A 20,316-nucleotide genomic window follows, 5' to 3' on the forward strand; every position below is an offset into this window, starting at 1 on the left:
ACTCAAACCCTTGTAAAAATGTTTTGTCTTATGTTGCACCTCCCCCACATTTTCCAGGAATACTCTTATCATGTTCCTGAACGTATCCAGAGTATTTTCAGATTTCGTTATCAACAAATGAGGCAAAAAGTACAGTAAATGTCAAATGCCCAAAGTCTAGTGTAATGTCTGGATTCATATTTGCGTGACCTCACTTTTTGGTCTAATAATTTTCCCACAATCTCAAAACTGTACCCTTTCAATTGCTACCACGGTTATGCACATGCTTTTTTTTTGGAATGCATCAACACTATTTTCTCCAACTCTTTAGGGACTATTGTGATGAGTCCAAAAACCACATTTAGAGTGAATATTACTTTTAGTTCATGAGATTTCTTTATGATTATTTTAAGCGTTGCAGTCAAAAAAGTTAATTGTTAATTGTTTCCTTATCTTCTAAGATTTCAATGACAAACTTAACATGCTTCATTATGGTAATGTCTTTGATGACCCTAAACAGTTTCAAGTTGATAGTCCATTGTGAAGAGGGTTTACAAAGGATTTAAATGGACAAGTAAAATTAGATTTCCTCTCTTAACCAATCCCTTAACGTAGTTTGAGAAAAGCTAAGATATGGGCCAACATACCACATTTGGAAAATCTATCCTGACAGACCTTATGGGTCCTTGAGGCAAATTTGTTCAGCATATGAGGGTTTAAGTGAGACTGCTTGTAACAGCGCCACCTTCAGGCCAATCAGTGCAATTATTTTTCACCATGTTATTTATGGCGTATTTCTGTGTGCCAAATTAGAAAAAAAGTTCCCAATCTATGCTCAAGTTATTTGCCCATGTCAAGGGAAAAAAAATCTAAGAATAACAATAGGTTTCACAGCTTTTTATGGGAACCCCTAATTAACAGTTGAGAAATAAACAAATATTTGTTTAAAGCCCTTTTATATGTACCAGTCATGTTGTTACACACAAGTTACTACACAAATGCCAAGCTGTCTCAGTTCTACTCCCAAGTTGACCCCAAATGTGAACAATGCCAATATACCTCTGCAACTTATGAAAATATGTTCTGGTTGTGTGAGTGTCCAAAACTAAAATGCTATTGGGATGCTATTTCTAATGCAATGTCCAATATAAACACAATTATCTATAAGTCCTGACCCACTAATATCTCTGGGACAACTGTTGGTAGTTCTGGAATAGCAAAGGTGGAAGCAAATGCCTTGGTTTACGCCTGTCTGATTGCCAGAAACCTCATTTTGACCCGAGGAAAAAGCCAAACACACCATTTTACAATCAGTGGGTTAATAGTATGTTTGCAAAGTCTCACTTTGGAGAAAATGAAATGTACACAAAGTGGATCACAACTTTATTTTATAAGACATGGCAAACTTTTCTTTGTTTTTTTGAAACCGAAACCGGTCAGATTGATTATGTACCTGAGTTTAGATTTGTACTAGTGTGTATATACTCATGACGGGAACCTCAATAAGAGGATACAAAGAAAAGAAAATCCTTGAGGAACATTGGGAAGGGAGTGTGGGAATGATACGGACACAGTGTAAAAAAGAAAAAGATCACTATCTATTACTGGTATGTTAGGTAATAATGCTCAGCCATAAGTGACAATCCTGTTTGTTTTTTTAATCTTTCCTTTCTTGTATGCAAAGCCATTTTGGAACACAAATCAGTATCTAATTATTTATGTTGATATTGTACAGCTTGTGTATTTTAATGCATTTTTTTGAAGCAACTCTTTTGCATACTTCTAAATGATTGTATGACCTTGTGGTCAAATAAAATATATCGAGAGAAAATATATTGAAAAAAACAAACAGATATAGTACCTTTTACAAAACAGAATCCCCAAAATACATATTTTTCCCCCTCATGGACAAGCATGTAGACAAGTGCATATGTTGTGAATTAAAACATAGAAAATAAGTTATTATTTCTGTATGGGTCAAGGTTGATTAAAGCTTTGTCCCCACCACACTGAAGACAGACAAAGTTGAACATCTTGTGCAGCATTAAAAGGAAGTGGGTCTCTGGGGTTACTGTGCTGTAGTTTACTCCCTATGCTATGCTTGTTTAGAAACTCTAATGAACTTTGATTCAATATGAATAATAACAGGTTGCGGTGTGCAAAATGTTAGGAATCTCTTTCAGATAAACATGTCTTGTCTTTTGTGAATTAACTAGCTTAGACTCTTCTAATACATTTCTTCATTAGTAATCCTCATGAAGAAATGTTTTATCCCTTCTCTCCTAGCGACATTACATACAGTAGATATGTCCTACAGTTAGGATTGTAACAGTATTCAAGATTCAGTCCCCCCTCACTTTCCTGTGTGTAATGGTTTCTGTGGGTGTCACCCCATTCACATGGCCATTCAATGAAGCAACAGAGCCATTCTGATGATACTCCTTCTTTTGTGAAACAAGGTGTTTCTTGTAAGTCTAAAAACAGAGGGAAGGAGTCAATATATTAGGATGTGCTACAAATCTGAACCCCCCCCCAAAATGACTGACAACAATGCACTGTTATATTTAACCCAGTCACCATCATGGCAATGTAAAATACTTCATAACACCATAATTCATTAATAATAATAACAATTACAGTATGTCTAATTAATGCAAGGGTTTTATATTTGCTCACCTGAATGTAGAAGTTTGAGAAAAGGGCAATAAGTGTGACGACATAGAATATCTGGAAATACAGCCACCCTCTGGGGAAATCACATGGCCAAATGACTGCACATATCGTCTGGGACATGGTCAAAAAGAACTGAATCTAGAGAGTAAATGAGACAAAACTCAAATGACCTGTTTGTAAACTAAGTGAATATCAAATGCACATGCAGAAATAATCCAAGACAGTTTTGGAACATCTCCAAAATACATATTTCTGAAACTCATTGCACTTAAAACACTGCTCTATCCATGGAAAACATTGCCATTGCATACAGTGCAGAAGATAATAGGGATCAGAATACACATGCTACTTTCACTCAGTACCAATGGCCCAATGGTTCCTGTGGCCTTTGTTACATTCACGAAGACCCTGAGATTGGATGAACAATACACTGGATGATTACTATGGATGTGAAAGTCCATCTCTGAGGGTTTTAAACAATACATATGGAAATGCAGGCTCACCAGCTGTACTTGTGTGATGTATTTCTTCCACCATAGATAGGGCCGCAAGGCCGGGACAGCAGAGAGCCCATAGTAAGAGTACATCAGGACATGGATGAAGCTGTTCAGGGAGGCACCAAAGTAGGCTGAGGCAGAGACATAAGATAAGGGGTAAATGATTCATCTACATTAGCAGTGTCAGAGACTATGGGGTAGATAATGAATCTACATTAGACATCAATTCATGAGAATTATTGGCATCTCATGCCTGTTTTCTAACTTTCTTTGCATAAATGATTAATATATTACTATTCTAGGACACTGTTTGCCACAGTGAGAGGGTAAAGAAATTACGAGGTGAGGGTACAGTATATCACAGCAAAAGCATGCTGTGCAGTCCTGAAATAAAAGTAGGTTCAATTCACACTTAATTCTAACAACGGATCTACTTCACTTGAAGGTTTCTCAATCACAGAATCAAGTCAAGAAAAACATGTAATCAAAGACACCTGAATGGCTACTTAGAATAATATTCCATGTACAGCGCATTCAGAAAGTATTCAGACACCTTGACTTTTTCCCCATTTTGTTAGGTTACAGCCTTATTCTAAAATTTATAGACATTTTTGCAAGTTTATATATATATATATATATATATATATAGAAATATCACATTTACATAAGTATTCAGACCCTTCACTCAGTACATTGTTGAAACACCTTTGGCAGCGATTACAGCCTTGAGTCTTCTTGAGTATTACGCTACAAGTTTGGCACATCTGTATTTGGGGAGTTTCTCCCATTCTTCTCTGCAGATCCTCTCAAGCTTTCTCAGGTTGGATGGGTAGCGTTGCTGCACAGCTATTTTCAGGTCTCTCCAGAGATGTTCGATCAGATTCAAGTCCGGGCTCTGGCTGGGCCACTCAAGGACATTTAGAGAAATGTGCCGAAGCCACTCCTGTGTTGTCTTGGCTGTATGCTGAGGATCGTTGTCCTGTTGGAAGGTGAACCTTTGCCCCAGTCTGAGGTCCTGAGCAGGTTTTCATCAAGGATCTCTCTGTACTTTGCTCCATTCATCTTTCCCTTGATCCTGACAAGTCTCCCAGTCTCTGCTGCTAAAAGACATCACAACAGCATGATGCTGCCACCACCACCATGCTTCACTGTAGTGATGGTGCCGGGTTTCCTCCAGACGTGACGCTTGGCATTCAGGCCAAAAAGTTAAATATTGGTTTCATCAGACCAGAGAATCTTGTTTCTCATGATCTGAGAGTCTTTAGGTGTCTTTTGGCAAACTCCAAGCAGGCTGTTATGTGCCTTTTACTGAGGAGTGGCTTCTGTCTGGCCACCCTACCATAAAGGTCTGATTGGTGGAGTGCTGCTGAGATGCTTGTCCTTCTGGAAGGTTCTCCCATCTCTACAGAGGAACTCTGAAGCTCTGTCAGTTACCATTGGGTTCTTGGTCACCTCCCTGACCAAGGCCCTTCTCCCCCGATTCCGCAGTTTGGCCGGGCGGACAGCTCTAGGAAGAGTCTTGGTGGTTCCAAACTTCTTCCATTTAAGAATGATGGAGGCCACTATGTTCTTGGGGACCTTCAATGCTGCAGAAATGTTTTTCGTACCCTTGCCCAGATCTGTGCCTTCAACCTCATGGTTTGGTTTTTGCTCTGACATTCATTGTCAACTGTGGGAACTTATATAGACAGGTGTGTGCCTTTCCAAATCATGTCCAATCAATTGAATTTACCACAGGTGGACTCCAATCAAGTTGTAGAAACATCTCAAGGATGATCAATGGAAACAGGATGCACCGGAGCTCAATTTCGAATTATGGCAAAGGGTCTGAATACTTATATAAAAAAAAATATTTTATTTTTTATTAAGGGGTATTTTGTGTAGATTGACACACACACACACACACACACACTTTTATCCATTGTAGAATAAGCCTGTAATGTAACAAAATGTGGAAAAAGTCAAGGGGTCTGAATATACTGTATATATGCTACTTGTCCAAGCCTATTTCAGGAATTGGGTAGAAAAGGTTCACCTAAAGCTCAGTGGATTTGACTTTAGTGGTTCTGAATGATTCATTGTGTAAACTGACTTGCTTATTCCACTGTGTTGAGGATAGAAGGGGAATATTGTGTTAGAACACTCACAGTGACCACAGGGCACCCAGTTCATGACGAACCACCAGATGTTGAGCATGCTAGCATGGTGGTAGATGTGCAGAAACGTGATCTGATGGTTGTTCTTCCGTAGGATGAAGAAGAAGGTATCCATAAACTCTATGAGCTTGGAGAAGTAGTACCACCACAGCACATTTATGATCTGAAATGAGAAAAAAAGCCAAGAATAAGAGTCAAGCTTTCAGCCAATACAATACTTTTTCTAGTCGTTCACTTTCCTGCAAGGATATACTCAATACTCATACATGGCCAGATTTGTATTTCACCCTATGAGGAATGGGCAGTGAAAATCATTTTACCAGTTGTGTTGAGGGACAAAAAAATGGTCATCTGTACTGAAATAATCTTGAAATCTCTATTAAGGACACAAATAAAGAATATGATCATCCACTGCTGTGACGACAGGGACACTTTTACAAGTTTTAATCACTGTAGAACAGGGATTCTTAAACTTTATCAGTTCGAGACCCAAATGAAAAATTGACCGTCCTCCAGTGACCCAAATTGTCCTCCAACAACCCAAATTAAGAAGAAAGTGTGTGATTATATATGTATTCTCATAAATCACAACCCACTTCCCACAAACTCAGGGCCCACTTTGGGTCCCGACCCATAGTTTAAGAAAACCTGCTGTAGAACTGCAATCCAATCACACATTTCACTACTGATGACAGCAGCACAGATTAAATAGATGGGAAGCCACAGGGTCAGACAGCCAACTGGGCAAAAACTGGTTGAATCAACTTGTCTCCATGTCATTTCAACCAAAAAAATCTATGTGATAATGTTGAATCAATGTGGAAAACTGATTGGATTTGCAAAAAGTCATCAACATAAGGGCTTTTCATATTTTTTTCACCCAACTTTTGACCTAAATCCAATGACATGGTGACATTTGTTGGTGATTTCACACTGAATTCGCGTTAGTTGACAACCAAAAGTAAATCAAAACTAGACGAACTGATGTCTGTGCCCAGTTGGTTATCTGTTAGAATTTGCAGGTACTGGCTGAGGTGAAATGTACCAGTAGAATTGGAAGCCACCAGGACAAGAAAATATCAATAAAAGTAGCTCAGTACATATTGATCTGGTAATTAGTTTGTCTTTGAAGTTTGTTGTCAAGCTAATATTTGCATCTCTGGTAGTGAGCCAAAGGGTATGGAAATATCACGAAGAGAATGAACAAAAGGGTGAAGTCAAGCTGGTGTCTGGTGACAATGCATTTCTCACCTCACATACTATACACATTTTGAATCTAACAGATTGTTTTATATTAAATTCTATATAATGTGAACAGAGGGGTTACATAGAATGAGACTGCTTTACCTTGGTATCGGTTTCTCCTGCACTGTGTGTGTCTTGGCAAAAGAAGTTATAATCCCCATGCCACACAGCAGACACCATCTGGGGACAGAGAACAAGGTGATTTAGAAAAACCTAGATTGTCATGTCTTTGGCATCTTCACACAGCTTGAATCACATTAATACCTCACTGCCCTTGTATTGTAATATCACATTTATTTCATTCTTGTATTGCAAGTGTCATAAGATAAAATAAAATAAAACACTTGCGACATCAATTTGCTTTCTCCCATACAAAATCGGATAGTAAGTAAACCTGTTAGAATTTACATCAGAATTTAGGATGCTAGATTCGCATACTTGCTGCAGGCGTGGACAGTGGGCAATATTATATCCGTGAGTCATTTTGTGTCTCCTCCTCTCCATTTTAGTCTCATTTACCAGAGAGAATATCAGTACCCTTTTTGTTGCCACTGCAACATTGTGACTGCATTGTTTATTGTTGTTGAGCAGCCCAGTGATTCCACAGTTACTAAATGGAGGCCTTGTTCACACATTTCATCTCATTTGGGATGGATGGAAATGGCTCTGCCTTTATCCACCACTGCCTTGAATAACTGACAAAAACAAAGGGTTAAATGTAACAAGTTTAAAGTCCAGATTCAGCTTAAAGTGTATTATTTTAGCTGTGTTATGTGCTCAAACTCCAAGCACTACTCAGGGACAGAATTACCCCCCCCCCCCCCCTTTTTATGTTGTACTGAAAAAAACATTTTCTGAAGAACATTGATCTTTCCCACAGGATTTTAGTCCATTTAATCGAGAGAGGACCCAGTCCAGAACAGCTCTCTGCTTTGCCCTGCTAAAAAAGCAGGGCAAAGCAGAGAGCTAACTATGTTGATGACTTCGAGGCATACAGTCATATTATCCAATGATTGCGGCACCAGGAGAGTGACTGCCCTGTATGTGCCCATGGGGATGAAAGTAGAATAAGGACAGGCCTGTGATTGGCAAATGTTGTGCTCCACTACTCAACTGGGTAATCTCGTACATGCAGAGGACACATCAAATAACACAAAAGTCTCAACACAGACACTAATCACTTCAACAATGACATTGTTATGCCTGCTGTTGTTTTAAATGTGATGCTGCATGCCCACTTTTACTATGTTAGCAAAACAATTATTCACAACAATATACTGCAGACTAGAATATTTTTCCTTGACTTATAATATACCATTTATCAGTACTACACTAATACTAAATCTTCTTTATTCTTACTATGTAATTCAAAACGAAGGATATATGGGGTAAATGTCCATATACAGTACCAGTCAAAAGTTTGGACACCTGCTCATTCAAACATTTTTCTTTGTTTTTACTATTTTCTACATTCACTAATGGTGAAGACATCACAAATATGAACTAACACAAATGGAATAATGTAGTAATCAAAAAAAGTGTTAAACAAATGTTATTTTTATACTTTAGATTCATAGGGCGGCGCACAATTGGCCCAGTGTAATCCGGGTTTGGCCAGGGACGGCCATCATTGTAAATAAGAATTTGTTCTTAACTGACTTGCCTGTTAAATAAAATGTTAAATTCTTCAAAGTAGCCACCCTTTGCCAAGAGTGTGCAAAGCTGTCATCAAGGCACTCTCTCAACCAGCTTCACCTGGAAGGCTATTCCAACAGTCTTGAGGGAGTTCCCACATATATTGAGCACTTGTTGTCTGCTTTTCCTTCACTCTGCGGTCAAACTCATCCCAAATCATCTCAATTGGGTTGAGGTCGGGTGATTGTGGAGGCCAGGTCCTCTGATGGAGCACTGCATCACTCTCCGTCTTGGTCAAATAGCCCCTACACAGACTGGAGGTGTTGGGTCATTGTCCTGCTGAAAAACAAATGATAGTGGGACTAAGTGCAAACCAGATGGGATGGCGTATCACTGCAGAATGCTGTGGTAGCCATGCTGGATAAGTGTGCCTTGGATTTGAAATAAATCACTGACAGTGTCACCAGAAAAATCACCCCCACACCATCACACCTCCTCCATGCTTCACGGTGGAAACCACACACGTGGAGATCATCCATTCACCTACTCTGCGTCTCACAAAGACAAGTCGGTTGGAACCAAAAATCTCAAATTTGGACTCATCAGACAAAAGGACAGATTTCCACCAGTCTAATGTCCATTGTTTGTGTTTCTTGTCCCAAGCAAGTCTCCTTAGTCTTGTTGTCCTTTAGTAATGGTTTCTTTGCAGCAATTCTACCATGAAGGCCTGATTCACGCAGTCTCCTCTGAATGGTGTTGAGATGGGTCTGTTACTTGAACTCTGGGAAGCATTTATTTGGGTTGCAATTTCTGAAGCTGGTAACTCTAATGAACTTATCCTCTGCAGCAGATGTAACTGGGTCTTCCTTTCCTGTGGCGGTCCTCATGAGAGCCAGTTTTATCATAGCGCTTGTTGGTTTTTGCGACTGCACTTGAAGAAACTTAAAGTAATGATGGACTGTTGTTGCTCTTTGCTTATTTGAGCAGTTCTTGCCATAATATGGATTTGGTCTTTTACCAGATAGGGCTATCTTCTGTATACCCTCCTACCTTGTCACAACACAACTGATTGGCTCAAACGCATTAAGAAGGAAAGGAATTCCACAAATTAACTTTTAACAAGGCACACCAGTTAATTGAAACGCATTCTAGGTGACTGCCTCATGAAGCTGGTTGAGAGAATTCCAAGAGTGTGCAAAGCTGTCATGAAGGCAAAGGGTGGCTACTTTGAAGAATCTCAAATATTTTTGATTTGTTTAACACATGATTCAATGTGTTATTTCATAGTTCTCTCTCTTTATGTGTATTCAGACCTTGAAGTTAAGCATGATGATGGCATTCTAATTACCCGCTATTCGTTTGGGGTGGAGATCGATTTCATGAAGGTTTTTTTTTCCTCACCATTATTTAACCAGGTAGGCCAGCTGAGAACAAGCTTTCATTTACAACTGCGACCTGGCCAAGATAGAGCAAAGCAGTGTGACACAAAGAACACAGAAGGAGTGTTGTATGGCATTGAAGCTCATCTGGAGGTTTGTTAACACAGTGTCCAAAGAAGGGACAGAAGTGTTCAGAATGGTGTTGTCTGTGTAGAGGTGGATCAGAGAATCACCAGCAGCAAGAGCGACAATGATATTTTCAGAGAAAAGAGTCAGCCCGAGTATTGATCCCTGTGACTCCCCCATAGAGACTGCTAAAGGTCCGGACAACAGGCCCTCCGATTTGACACACTGAACTATGTCTGAGAAGTAGATGGTGAACCAGTCGAGGCAGTCATTTGAGAAACCAAGGCTATTGAGTCTGCAGATAAGAATACGGTGATTGACAGAGTTGAAAGCCTTGGCCAGGTCGATGAAGACGGCTGCACAGTACCGTCTTCTATCGATGGCGGTTATGATATCGTTTAGGACCATGAGCATGGGTGAGGTGCACTCATGACCAGCTCGGAAACCAGATTTGCATAGCGGAGAAGGTACGGTGGGATTCAAAATGGTCGGTGATCTGTTTGTTAACTTGGCTTTCGAATACCTTAGAAAAGCAGGGTAGAATAGATATAGGTCTGTAACAGTTTGGGTTTCGAGTGTCACCCCCTTTGAAGAGGGGGATGACCGCTGCAGCTTTCCAATCTTTAGGGATCTCAGACGATACGAAAGAGAGGTTGAACAGGCTAGTAATAGGGGTGGCAACAATTGCGGCAGATAATTTTAGCAAGAGAGGGTCCAGATTGTCTAGCCCAACTGATTTATAGGGGTCCAGATTTTACAGCTCTTTCAGAACATCAGCTATCTGATGGATTGGGATGAAGGGAAAATGGGGGAGGCTTGGGCAAGTTGCTGTTGGGGGTGTAGAGCTGATGACCAGTGTAGAGGTAGCCAGGTGGAAAGCATGGTCAGCCGTAGAAAAATACTTCTTGAAATTCTTGATTATCGGAGATTTATCGGTGGTGACAGTGTTTCCTAGCCTCAGTGCAGTGTGCAGCTGGGAGGAGGTGCTCTTAATCTCCATGGACTTTAGTGTCCCAGAACTTTTTGGAGTTTGTGCTACAGGATGCAAATTTCTGTTTGAAAAAGCTAACCTTTGCTTTCCTAACTGCCTGTGTATATTTGTTCCTAACTTCCCTGAAAAGTTGCATATCGCGGGGACTATTCGATTCTAATGCAGTAAGCCACAGGATGTTTTTGTGCTGGTCAAGGGCAGTCAGGTCTGGAGTGAACCAAGGGCTATATCTGTTCTTAGTTCTGCATTTTTTGAATGGGGCGTGCTTGTTTAAGATGGTGAGGAAAGCACCTTTAAAGAGCAACCAGGCATCCTCTACTTACGGAATGAGGTCAACATCCTTACAGGATACCCGGGCCAGGTCGATTAGAAAGGCCTGTTCGCTGAAGTGCTTTAGGGAGCGTTTGACAGTGATGAGGGGTGGTCGTTTGACCGCAGACCCATTATGGACGCAGGCAATGAGTGATCGCTGAGATCCTGGTAGAAAACAGCAGAGATGTATTTAGAGGGCAGGTTGGTCAGGATCATATCGATGAGGGTGCCCGTGTTTACGAATTTAAGGTTGTACCTGGTAGGTTCCATGATAATTTGTGTGTTATTGAGGGCATCTTGCTTAGATTGTAGGACGGCTGAATTTAGGTCATCTAACAGTACGAACTCTGAAGATAAACGGGGGACAATTAATTCACATATGGTGTGCAGGGCACAGCTTGGGGCTGAGAGGGGTCTATAACAAGTGGCAACAGTGAGAGACTTATTTCTGGAAAGGTGGAGTAGTAGCTCAAACGCTTTGGGGCACAGACCTCGATAGCATGACAAAACTCTGCAGGCTAACTCCACCCCCTTTGGCAGTTCTATCATGGCGGAAAATGTAGTTGAGGATAGAAATTTCAGAATTTTTGGTGGCCTTCCTAAGCCAGGATTCAGACACGGCTAGGACGTCAGTGTTGGCGCAGTGTGCTAAAGCAGTGAATAAAACTTAGAGAAGAGGCTTCTGATGTTAACATGCATGAAACCACGGCTTTTACGGTTACAGTCAACAAATGATAGCGCCTGGGGGATAGGAATGGAACTGGGGGCTACAGGGCCTGGGTTAACCTCTACATCACTTGAGGAACAGAGGAGGAGTAGGATAAGGCTAAAGGCTATAAGAACTGGTTGTCTAGTTCGTTGGGGACAGGGAATAAAAGGAGCATATTTCTGGGCGTGGTAGAATAGATTCAAGGTGTAATGTACAGACAAGGGTATGGTAGAATGTGAGTACAGTGGAGGTAAACCTAGGCGTTGAGTGACGATGAGAGAGGTTTCATCTCTGGAGGGACAAGTGTGTGGTGGGGGTGTGTCTACAGATTTGCAGTATTATGTCCTTTGACTTAATTCCCTAATTAAGTCCACTACCTTTACAATCAAAGAAACCATGAACAAGGTCCAGCAACTTGTCGGTTCCAAGTGGAAAAAGCATGTACTTTATTTCTCCCGATAGGAATAACACCATTCTTCATGCACTGTAATTTACATTTTGATACGAGTAGGTAAATTAGTAATCCATTTGGATAAGGGAATTGAAAATCAAACAAAAAATTTAATGACATTAACATTCATTGACACTAATTAAATTGTTCTGGAGCTGAGTGCAGACCAACCCATAACAGTTTGAACCCGACGCACAGATCAATGGTTAGTGCAGGCAATAGACGAGAGTATAGCCTACTATTGTATACTATTTTTTCTATTATAATTCTATGTCAAATGAAATGTTATTTTTCACATGTGCCGAAAACAACTGGTGCAGACTTTACAGTGAAACGCTTGCTTACGAGCCTTTCCCAACAACGCAGAGTTTAAAAATAAAAATAGTAACACAAGAAGAATAAATCTACACAAGAATGGAGCTTTCAACAGGGAGTACCAGATCAATGTGCAGAGGTATGAGGTATTTGAAGTAGATACTGTATGTACATGAAGGAAGGGTAAAGTGACTAGGCATCAGAATAGATAATAATAAGAGTAAAATGAAGAACTGAGTAGCAGCAGCAAATTTTGAGTGTAAAATTGCATGTGTGTGTAATGTGTATGTATGTGTGTTTTTGCATGTTATGTGTGTGTGTGTGTGTGTATGTGAATGTGTGTGGGTGAATGTAAACTAACCGTCCAAAATTACCATGGGTTGAAAAACTGAATGTGGCCATTTTCAGAGTGAATCAAACCAGTTTTTTTTTTTCGTGTGTAAAGGCTCTCCAAATGCATTTTTTATGATTCATAAATAATTTCCTAACCCTAAATAATCTACAGGATCAGAATATTTTTAAATTTACCAATTGTTTCTGAAACTGAGACAAATATGCATACATTTAGATGGCTTTCTCTTATTGTTGCCTAATATTCTGAACCCGTTCTCTCTATATATTCTAGTGAGTCTGACAAATTTTTAAAAAGGTACACTGTATTTAAAGGAATAACTTAAGATAAATGTACTGAAAACGCTATTGAATGAAAACTCCACAACAAAATCTGTTGGCCAGCAAGTTGGAGGGTTTTCAGTGGTTTAATAAAATGTATTCACTGCATGCAAGGTAGCCACACCTGCAGAATGAGTTACGCGACTGAATAAGGTAAGTCTGAAAACCAAAAATACTGAGAAAGCATAAGAAATGCATGTGTAGGAAAGGCGTGCGTAGGAAAGGCCCACATTTCCTAAGTCTGAATCAGCCCCTTGGTTGTTTGCTATTCAATATGGTTATTTAAAAAAACATCCCATTGTAAAAATGCTATTTCTAAGTGCCAGGTGACAACAACAAGCAACAACTTTTTTTTGGTGTTATCCAATTGGTAGCTACAGTACATCCTCCGAAACACAACCTAACCAAGCCGCACTGCTTTTTGACACGATGCCCACTTAACCCATATGTGACGAAGGAAACACTGTGCCCTTGGCGACCGTGTCAGCGTGCACCGCGCCCGTCCCGCCAATGGGGCAAGGACATCCCTGCTGGCCAAACCCTCCCCTAAACCGGACGACGCTGGGACAATTGTGCGCCGCCCCATGGGTCTCCCGGTCGCGGCCGGCTGCGACAGAGCCTGGACTCGAACCCAGAATCTCTAGTGGCATAGCTAGCACCGCAATGCAGTTTCTTAGACCACTGCGCCACTCGGGACGCCTAACTACTTCGGATTTAAATTGGGTGGCATTGTTTTCAGAGGACTAAAAGCAGGGGTAATGTCAGAATCAGCAAGTTTAATTATTTACACAGCATGGGCACAGCCAATCTTTTTATGTAATGCAAACCAAATTGGGCCAATTTGGCCACTGTGGTATGAATGGAAAAGACTTTAGACTTACAGGTGGAGAACAGACTTTGTCCCTCATTTGTATAACTACAGTGCATTCGGAAAGTATTCAGACCCATGTACTTTTTCCACATTTTGTTAGGTTACATCCTTATTCTAAAATTGGTTAAATAGTCCCCCCCCCCAATCTCAGGCCAAAGATTTCAATCTTGGTTTCATCAGATCAGAGAATCTTGTTTCTCATGGTCTGATTGTCTTTAGGTGCCTTTTGGCAAACTCCAAGTGGGCTGTCGTGTGCATTTTACTGAGGAGTGGCTTGCTTCTGGCCACTCTACCATAAAGGCCTGATTGGTGGAGTTGTGCAGAGATGATTGTCTTTCTGCAAGTTTCTCCCATCTCCACAGAATAACTCTGGAGCTCTGTCAGAGGGACCATCTGGAGGAGACCTGGCACCATCCCAAGGTGAAGCATGGTGGTGGCAGCATCATGATGTGGGGATGTTTTTCAGCATCTGGGAGACAAGTCAGGATCGAGGGAAAGATGAATGGAGCAAAGTACAGAGAGATCCTTGATGAAAACCTGCTCCATAGCACTCAGGGCCTCAGACTGGTACAAAGGTTCACCTTCCAACAGGAAGGCACACAGCCAAGACAACGCAGGAGTGGCTTCGGGACAGGTCTCTGAATGTACTTGAGTGGCCCAGCCAGAGCCCGTATTTGAACCCAATCTAACATCTCTGGAAAGATCTGAAAATAACTGTGCAGCGACGCTCCCCATGCGACCTGACAGACCTTGAGGATTTGCAGAGAATAATAGAAGAAACTCCCCAAATGCATGTGCCAAGCTTGTAGCGTCATACCCAAGAAAAGGCTGCAATCGCAGCCAAAGGTGCTTCAACAAAGTACTGACTAAAAGGTCTGAATACTTATGTAAATGTGATATTTCTGTTTTTTATATTTGATAAATTTGATAAAATTGTACATTTAAAAAAATGTTTTTTCTTTGTCATTATGGGGTATTGTGTGTGTAGATTGATGGGGGGGGGACTATTTAATCCATTTTAGAATAAGGCTGTAACATAAAACAAATGTGGAACAATTTAAAGGGTCTGAATACACTATATCATGACATTTCGAGGCTGATTACACTACAGAAAGTATTGGCGATAATGATATCAACTACTAGCAGACTTCCACAGAGGATACAGACTGTTTATCAGTACATCATGTCAACCATTTCAGAATTATTAGTTACAACTTCAACTTTCTAATAATAGCAGCAGGTTTTCAGAAACAATTGAGGGCTGTGTTGATGTTGGGTGAGAGATTTGTTTGTGTTAACAATGATCCTGTCAGAGACCAGCTGTGCTCAACTCACTCCCCCACAAGCATTGTCTTCTGGGGTGGCTTCAGTGCAAGACACCATTTTTGTCGAATCAGAATCACAATTTCCCTAATCCTCACAGAATCCTTCAACAAAATTAGCCAAATAAAACAATCATTTAGACACGCCTACCAGTCACCCAATCCTCTCACTTCCCCTTAACCGCCTGCAGTGTTGCATTGCGATGATACCAACACCTCCTTTGGATGTCTATCAGTTCAGATCAGGAGTAGCCTGCCTACCTCATAGAACATATAGAAGGACAAGATCGTGAGGCCCAGATTGTAGACCAAGAGGAGACCCCGGCAAGACACCGGCTGTCTGTGTCTCATGTACTTGGGCCCCATCCATACGATCAGCAGGTACATGACTGTTAGTGCAAAGGTTGGAGGGTAGTTGTCCAGAAGCAGCCATCCCTGTACCCGCTCATCTGAAATACATGGACAGAGCAACCTGATCTAACAGTGTAAGATGCTCCTTTTTTTCTGCATGCTATTCCCATATTTACTGTATTTCCTTTCCAGTGAGATAGAGAGCATAGAGAGGAGTAGGTACATTGCAGGACAGGCATATTGGTTGAAGGGGGTAAAAGGATACAATACAGTATGAGTGAGAATTGGCTGTGACTACAAAGCATGTTTGTTTAACTCCAGGAAAGGTTGCGCTAGAATTATGAAGGTGCAAAAAGACCTGGTGTATTCCACTGCATGTATTAACACACAATGCAAACATTTCATGAGGAGATATAGTGTCATAATTAATTGTATGTTAATAATTAAGCATTTATTCATATGATAATTCCTAAACTGTAATTTAAAATTGCGTAATGAAACAGTAATAACACTTACCTCTGGGACCCATCCATGAGTCTATGTACATGTTTAGTTTATAATTAAAAGTCTCCATTTCTGACCTAAATAGACAGATGAAAGAGGAGAGATTATCAAGTCACATATTGCAGCTCATCACCACAGCCATAGTTATACATTCTGAAAGACCTGAAATGTTTGGTAAATTACCACTTTGGTATAAATAAAATACCTTATTCAAGCAGCACTGCTGGAATGTGACTGAGTAAATCAGCTTAACTGTGTTGACAAAATATGTTTCTCTTAAATTACACACAGCAGTTTACGGGAAATCAAAGCTTGGTTCATTGTACCAGAGGTACGATCATTTGGCACAACCAACTTTGGACTGAAAGAACACGCAAAGATGCTAGGCTGCTTTCTGCCTAGGCAAGCTATAAAGTCCATTTCAGAAGGTTAAGATTTAAGCGATAGTCCGACTACGGGCCCAATGCAATTGGCAGTCAATGTGACAAAAGTGTAATGCATTGCCATTCATAAGAAGATAACGTCAAGTTCATCAAAGGCTATAGAATCTGGTTACTTCTTGACCACTCTTAGATATTTTTCATCATTCGGATATTTCCTTTATAATTATTATGGTGCTGAAGTAGCTGTTCAAGCAGTCCCAAAAGGATACAAATACAAACATCAACATTTAAATTACTCTTGCAAGATATTTATGGGTCAATAGAGGTTAATAATGAACTCACTTCATTGTAAGTGATACTTGTAGTTATTACTGACTTGTCTCCAAATGTTGTCATTTAATCTAAACAGCACCTAAACATCTTGTATAAAGTTCGCTAATAAAATCAAAGCAAAAAGTAAATAAAACAGAGAGCATCATAGCCTAGTAGCGCATCAACTTATTATAGCAGGAAAGTTGGATAGCCTATGTCTGCTGTGCTGGATCAGGATGTAGTTTACCATAACCTCACTACTGTTTAAATGTAGCCGTGTAGCCAAAGCCTGTATTACTATTACAATGTTGTCGTTAACAAAAAGTACAATTTTGTCTAAATCAGCTGCCCAAATCCGGACACATATGGCAAATAACAATCGCAATCGTTCGCATCAGAGGCCACCGACTAATCATCAATTGTTTTACATAGCCTAGCTAGAGGACCTAGTTGGCGAGACATGAACTATGAAACCGCTTCTTAAATTATATTATCAAATGTATCAATTATGTAAATATTGTTAGCATATCCACAACTCAATGAAAACGAAGACCATCTTATCCCAAACCACATTCCAGCTCGTGAAACGTACCCCTGGAAGATGCGTAGCCTTGGCTGACGGGTCCTAAGCACAAATGTTGAGCCTCGTCAGTCTGTGAAACAGCGGGTGAAACACAGGGCGCGTCGAGCAGATCACTTTTGTCAGGTCAACGCCTTGTGTAGTGTGTTGCATTGTGGGAATAAAAATGTTCCGATTTCCGACTGCAGATGACGACTGCATGAACTTTACAAAAATCATGTGATCAAAGGTCATGAAGTTATGACTTCAGTCGACTGCACATTTCTGCAGTTGCTCTTCACCACTTTATCATGCAGTCATCACCTGCATTATGGGAGGCTCTATTGTCAACCAATCATTTGGGTGTTCTTTTTTGACCCATGCAAGACTTGACTGAAACAGGAACTAACTTTGCCGCAATTCATGCATAGAGTGGATATGTACAATTGAATATGACATTTGACGCTCAATTCAATTCCAAGGGATTTATTGGCATGGGAAACATGTTTACATTGCCAAAGCAAGTGGAATAGATAATAAACTATCTGAAATCAACAGTAAACATTACACTCACAAAAGTATCAAAAGAATAGTGACATGTCAAATGTTATATTACTGGCAAATAATTGAAGTACAAAAGGGAAAACAAATTGACAGACTCTCAGTCTCTCTCACACCAAATTAATAGTACAATGTACACGCATACACTCGCCAGCCAGTTTATTAGCTACACCACCAATTTCACAAAAAATGTATGGCTCCTACAGACAGTGGGTCACATGGCCATGGCTTGCTATATAAAGCGGGCAGACAAGCATCAAGGCATTCAGTTACTGTTCGATTGAAGTTAAAAAGGGCAAAACGAGTGACCTAAACAACTTTGAGCGTGGTATGATCGTTGGTGACGGGGGCGCTGGATCCAGTATCTAAGAAACGGCCGCCCACCTGGGATTTTCATGGCAGTGTCTTGGGTTTACTGAGAATGGAGCGACAAACAAAAAGCATCCAGTCAGTGGCAATCCTGTAAGCGAAAACAGCTCGTTGATAAGAAAGGTCGAAGAAGAATGGCAAGAATCGTGGAAGCTAACAGGTAGGCCATAAACAGACAATTAACGGCGCGGTACAACAGTGGTGTGCAGAATGGCATCTCAGAATGCACAACATGTCGATCCTTGTCACGGATGGGTTGTTGCAGCAGACGACCACACCGGGTTCCACTCCTATCAACTAAAAACAAGAAGAAGCGGCTACAGTGGGCACATGATCACCAACACTGGACAATTGAGGAGCGGAAAAACATTGCCTGGAACATGGCAGCGAGTTCAGTTAATTTGAGTGGCCTGCTCAGTCCCCAGACCTCAACCCATGTTTGGGATGAGATGGAACACGGTGTTTGCTGCATGAATGTACCGCTGTCCAATCTGCAAAAACTGTGTGATGCCATGACGTCAGGAGGCAAAGGGGGGTCCGACCCAGAACTAGATGGGTGTACCTAATAAACTGTCCGGTGAGTGTATATTTACAGTTTGTGAGTGTGTGATATGGGGGTTGGTGACATGTTTATTTAGACATTACAAAGAAAATGTTTTATAAACAATGGCAACACTTCTATGCAATGTTCCTTCTAAAAAAAATGAGGCACTGAGCAAATTTCAGGTCTGCTGAGCGCAAACTTGAACATTGAAAATTCTGTGCAACTTCCAGCGCACGTTTACTGTGAACAGTTAGTTTCAGACAGTGGTCTAGTAGGCTACTGTGGCTATTTCATCATAATGTAGGCCTACCAGAGAGGCCTACCATCAAAAACTACAGAGAAAATGCATCCCATAACATTTTAACATGGACATAGCTGTTCTATAATTCAGCCTACAGTAGCAGCCAATGTGTGGTGTTCAATTTAGGCCTACATTCCATGAGACTTTGAAAAAAAACATGCAGGGCTTGACATGAACCTGTTTATCCACTTCTCCTCCAGACAAGGAGGATACTGAAAATGTTGTGGTGTTTGATACAAGAAATAACTTCACAAAATAAAATGTGTTATTATTCCCATAGCATTGTCAGACAAATTATGCTACCTTCTGCCTATTGGCTACTTAATTTATTCAAGCATGTCTCAAAATACAACACTGCCACTTTAAGACAAAAAAGCTATTTACCCCACTCCTTCAAAGATGTCTACAAATGTGCATGTTTTGTGCTCTTTTAGGAAGCCATATCTGCCCCATTGCTCACTACAAATGATCTATAACTGGACTAATAACTCACTAACTATCAAAGGATATGAACAAATGTGCCCACATGGCTACATGCAGCTCTCACTTTGATCTCAAAACAAGCCATCTACTCACTACCTGCTCATGCAGTAAAGGAAGTACAGTCAGTTGAAATTGAATGGCACAGATCGATCTATGGCAATGGCCTATTTGCATATAGGCCTACTACAGCTCTGATTGGTTATGCCGCACCGGTCTGTGTGTAGAGTATGGGCTGAGTCGTGTGTGTAGTTCTAGTAGAATCCTACTCCGATCCATTCTGCCTACAACATCTCTTGCATAGTTAGTTTTGCATAGTTAATTTTGTGTAGGTATGTTGCATTAAAATTGGCTAATGTTGCGTTGATTCGATCACAAATCCTACTGTAAAGTGAAATGTTGATTGTGTTTAACTAAGGGAGAAAACTAGAAAGTTGAGTGAACTTCAAGCTATGCTTCTCTGCACGGGCTGATATGTATTCTGCACGCAGTCCAGGGGAAACAATGCCAGATTAGAGGGAACATTGTTGCCATGCGCCTTGATGTTGGAAAACCTACTTTCGACTGTGGCAGATGCACCTGCTATGATTTCACTCCTCGATTTTCGTCTGCAGTCTGT

The 20,316-nt window shown here is 40.7% G+C and overlaps 1 protein-coding gene across 1 annotated transcript; it reads right to left on the reverse strand.

Annotated features, from left to right (window-relative positions):
* Positions 1 to 1,349: 1,349 nt before the first annotated feature.
* On the reverse strand, positions 1,350 to 17,631 carry LOC135512141 (very long chain fatty acid elongase 5-like). The gene is made up of 8 exons (XM_064933842.1): positions 17,476 to 17,631; positions 16,201 to 16,265; positions 15,595 to 15,782; positions 6,653 to 6,730; positions 5,297 to 5,468; positions 3,156 to 3,280; positions 2,656 to 2,790; positions 1,350 to 2,453 (listed from the first exon to the last, which is right to left on the reverse strand). The coding sequence occupies exons 2-8, from the start codon at positions 16,256 to 16,258 to the stop codon at positions 2,322 to 2,324; spliced, it is 888 nt and encodes a 295-aa protein (XP_064789914.1). The 5' UTR covers positions 16,259 to 16,265; positions 17,476 to 17,631; the 3' UTR covers positions 1,350 to 2,321.
* Between the last annotated feature and the right edge of the window lie 2,685 nt (positions 17,632 to 20,316).

Source organism: Oncorhynchus masou, chromosome 24 (genome assembly GCF_036934945.1).
Source record: "Oncorhynchus masou masou isolate Uvic2021 chromosome 24, UVic_Omas_1.1, whole genome shotgun sequence".
Lineage (NCBI taxonomy): Eukaryota > Metazoa > Chordata > Actinopteri > Salmoniformes > Salmonidae > Oncorhynchus > Oncorhynchus masou.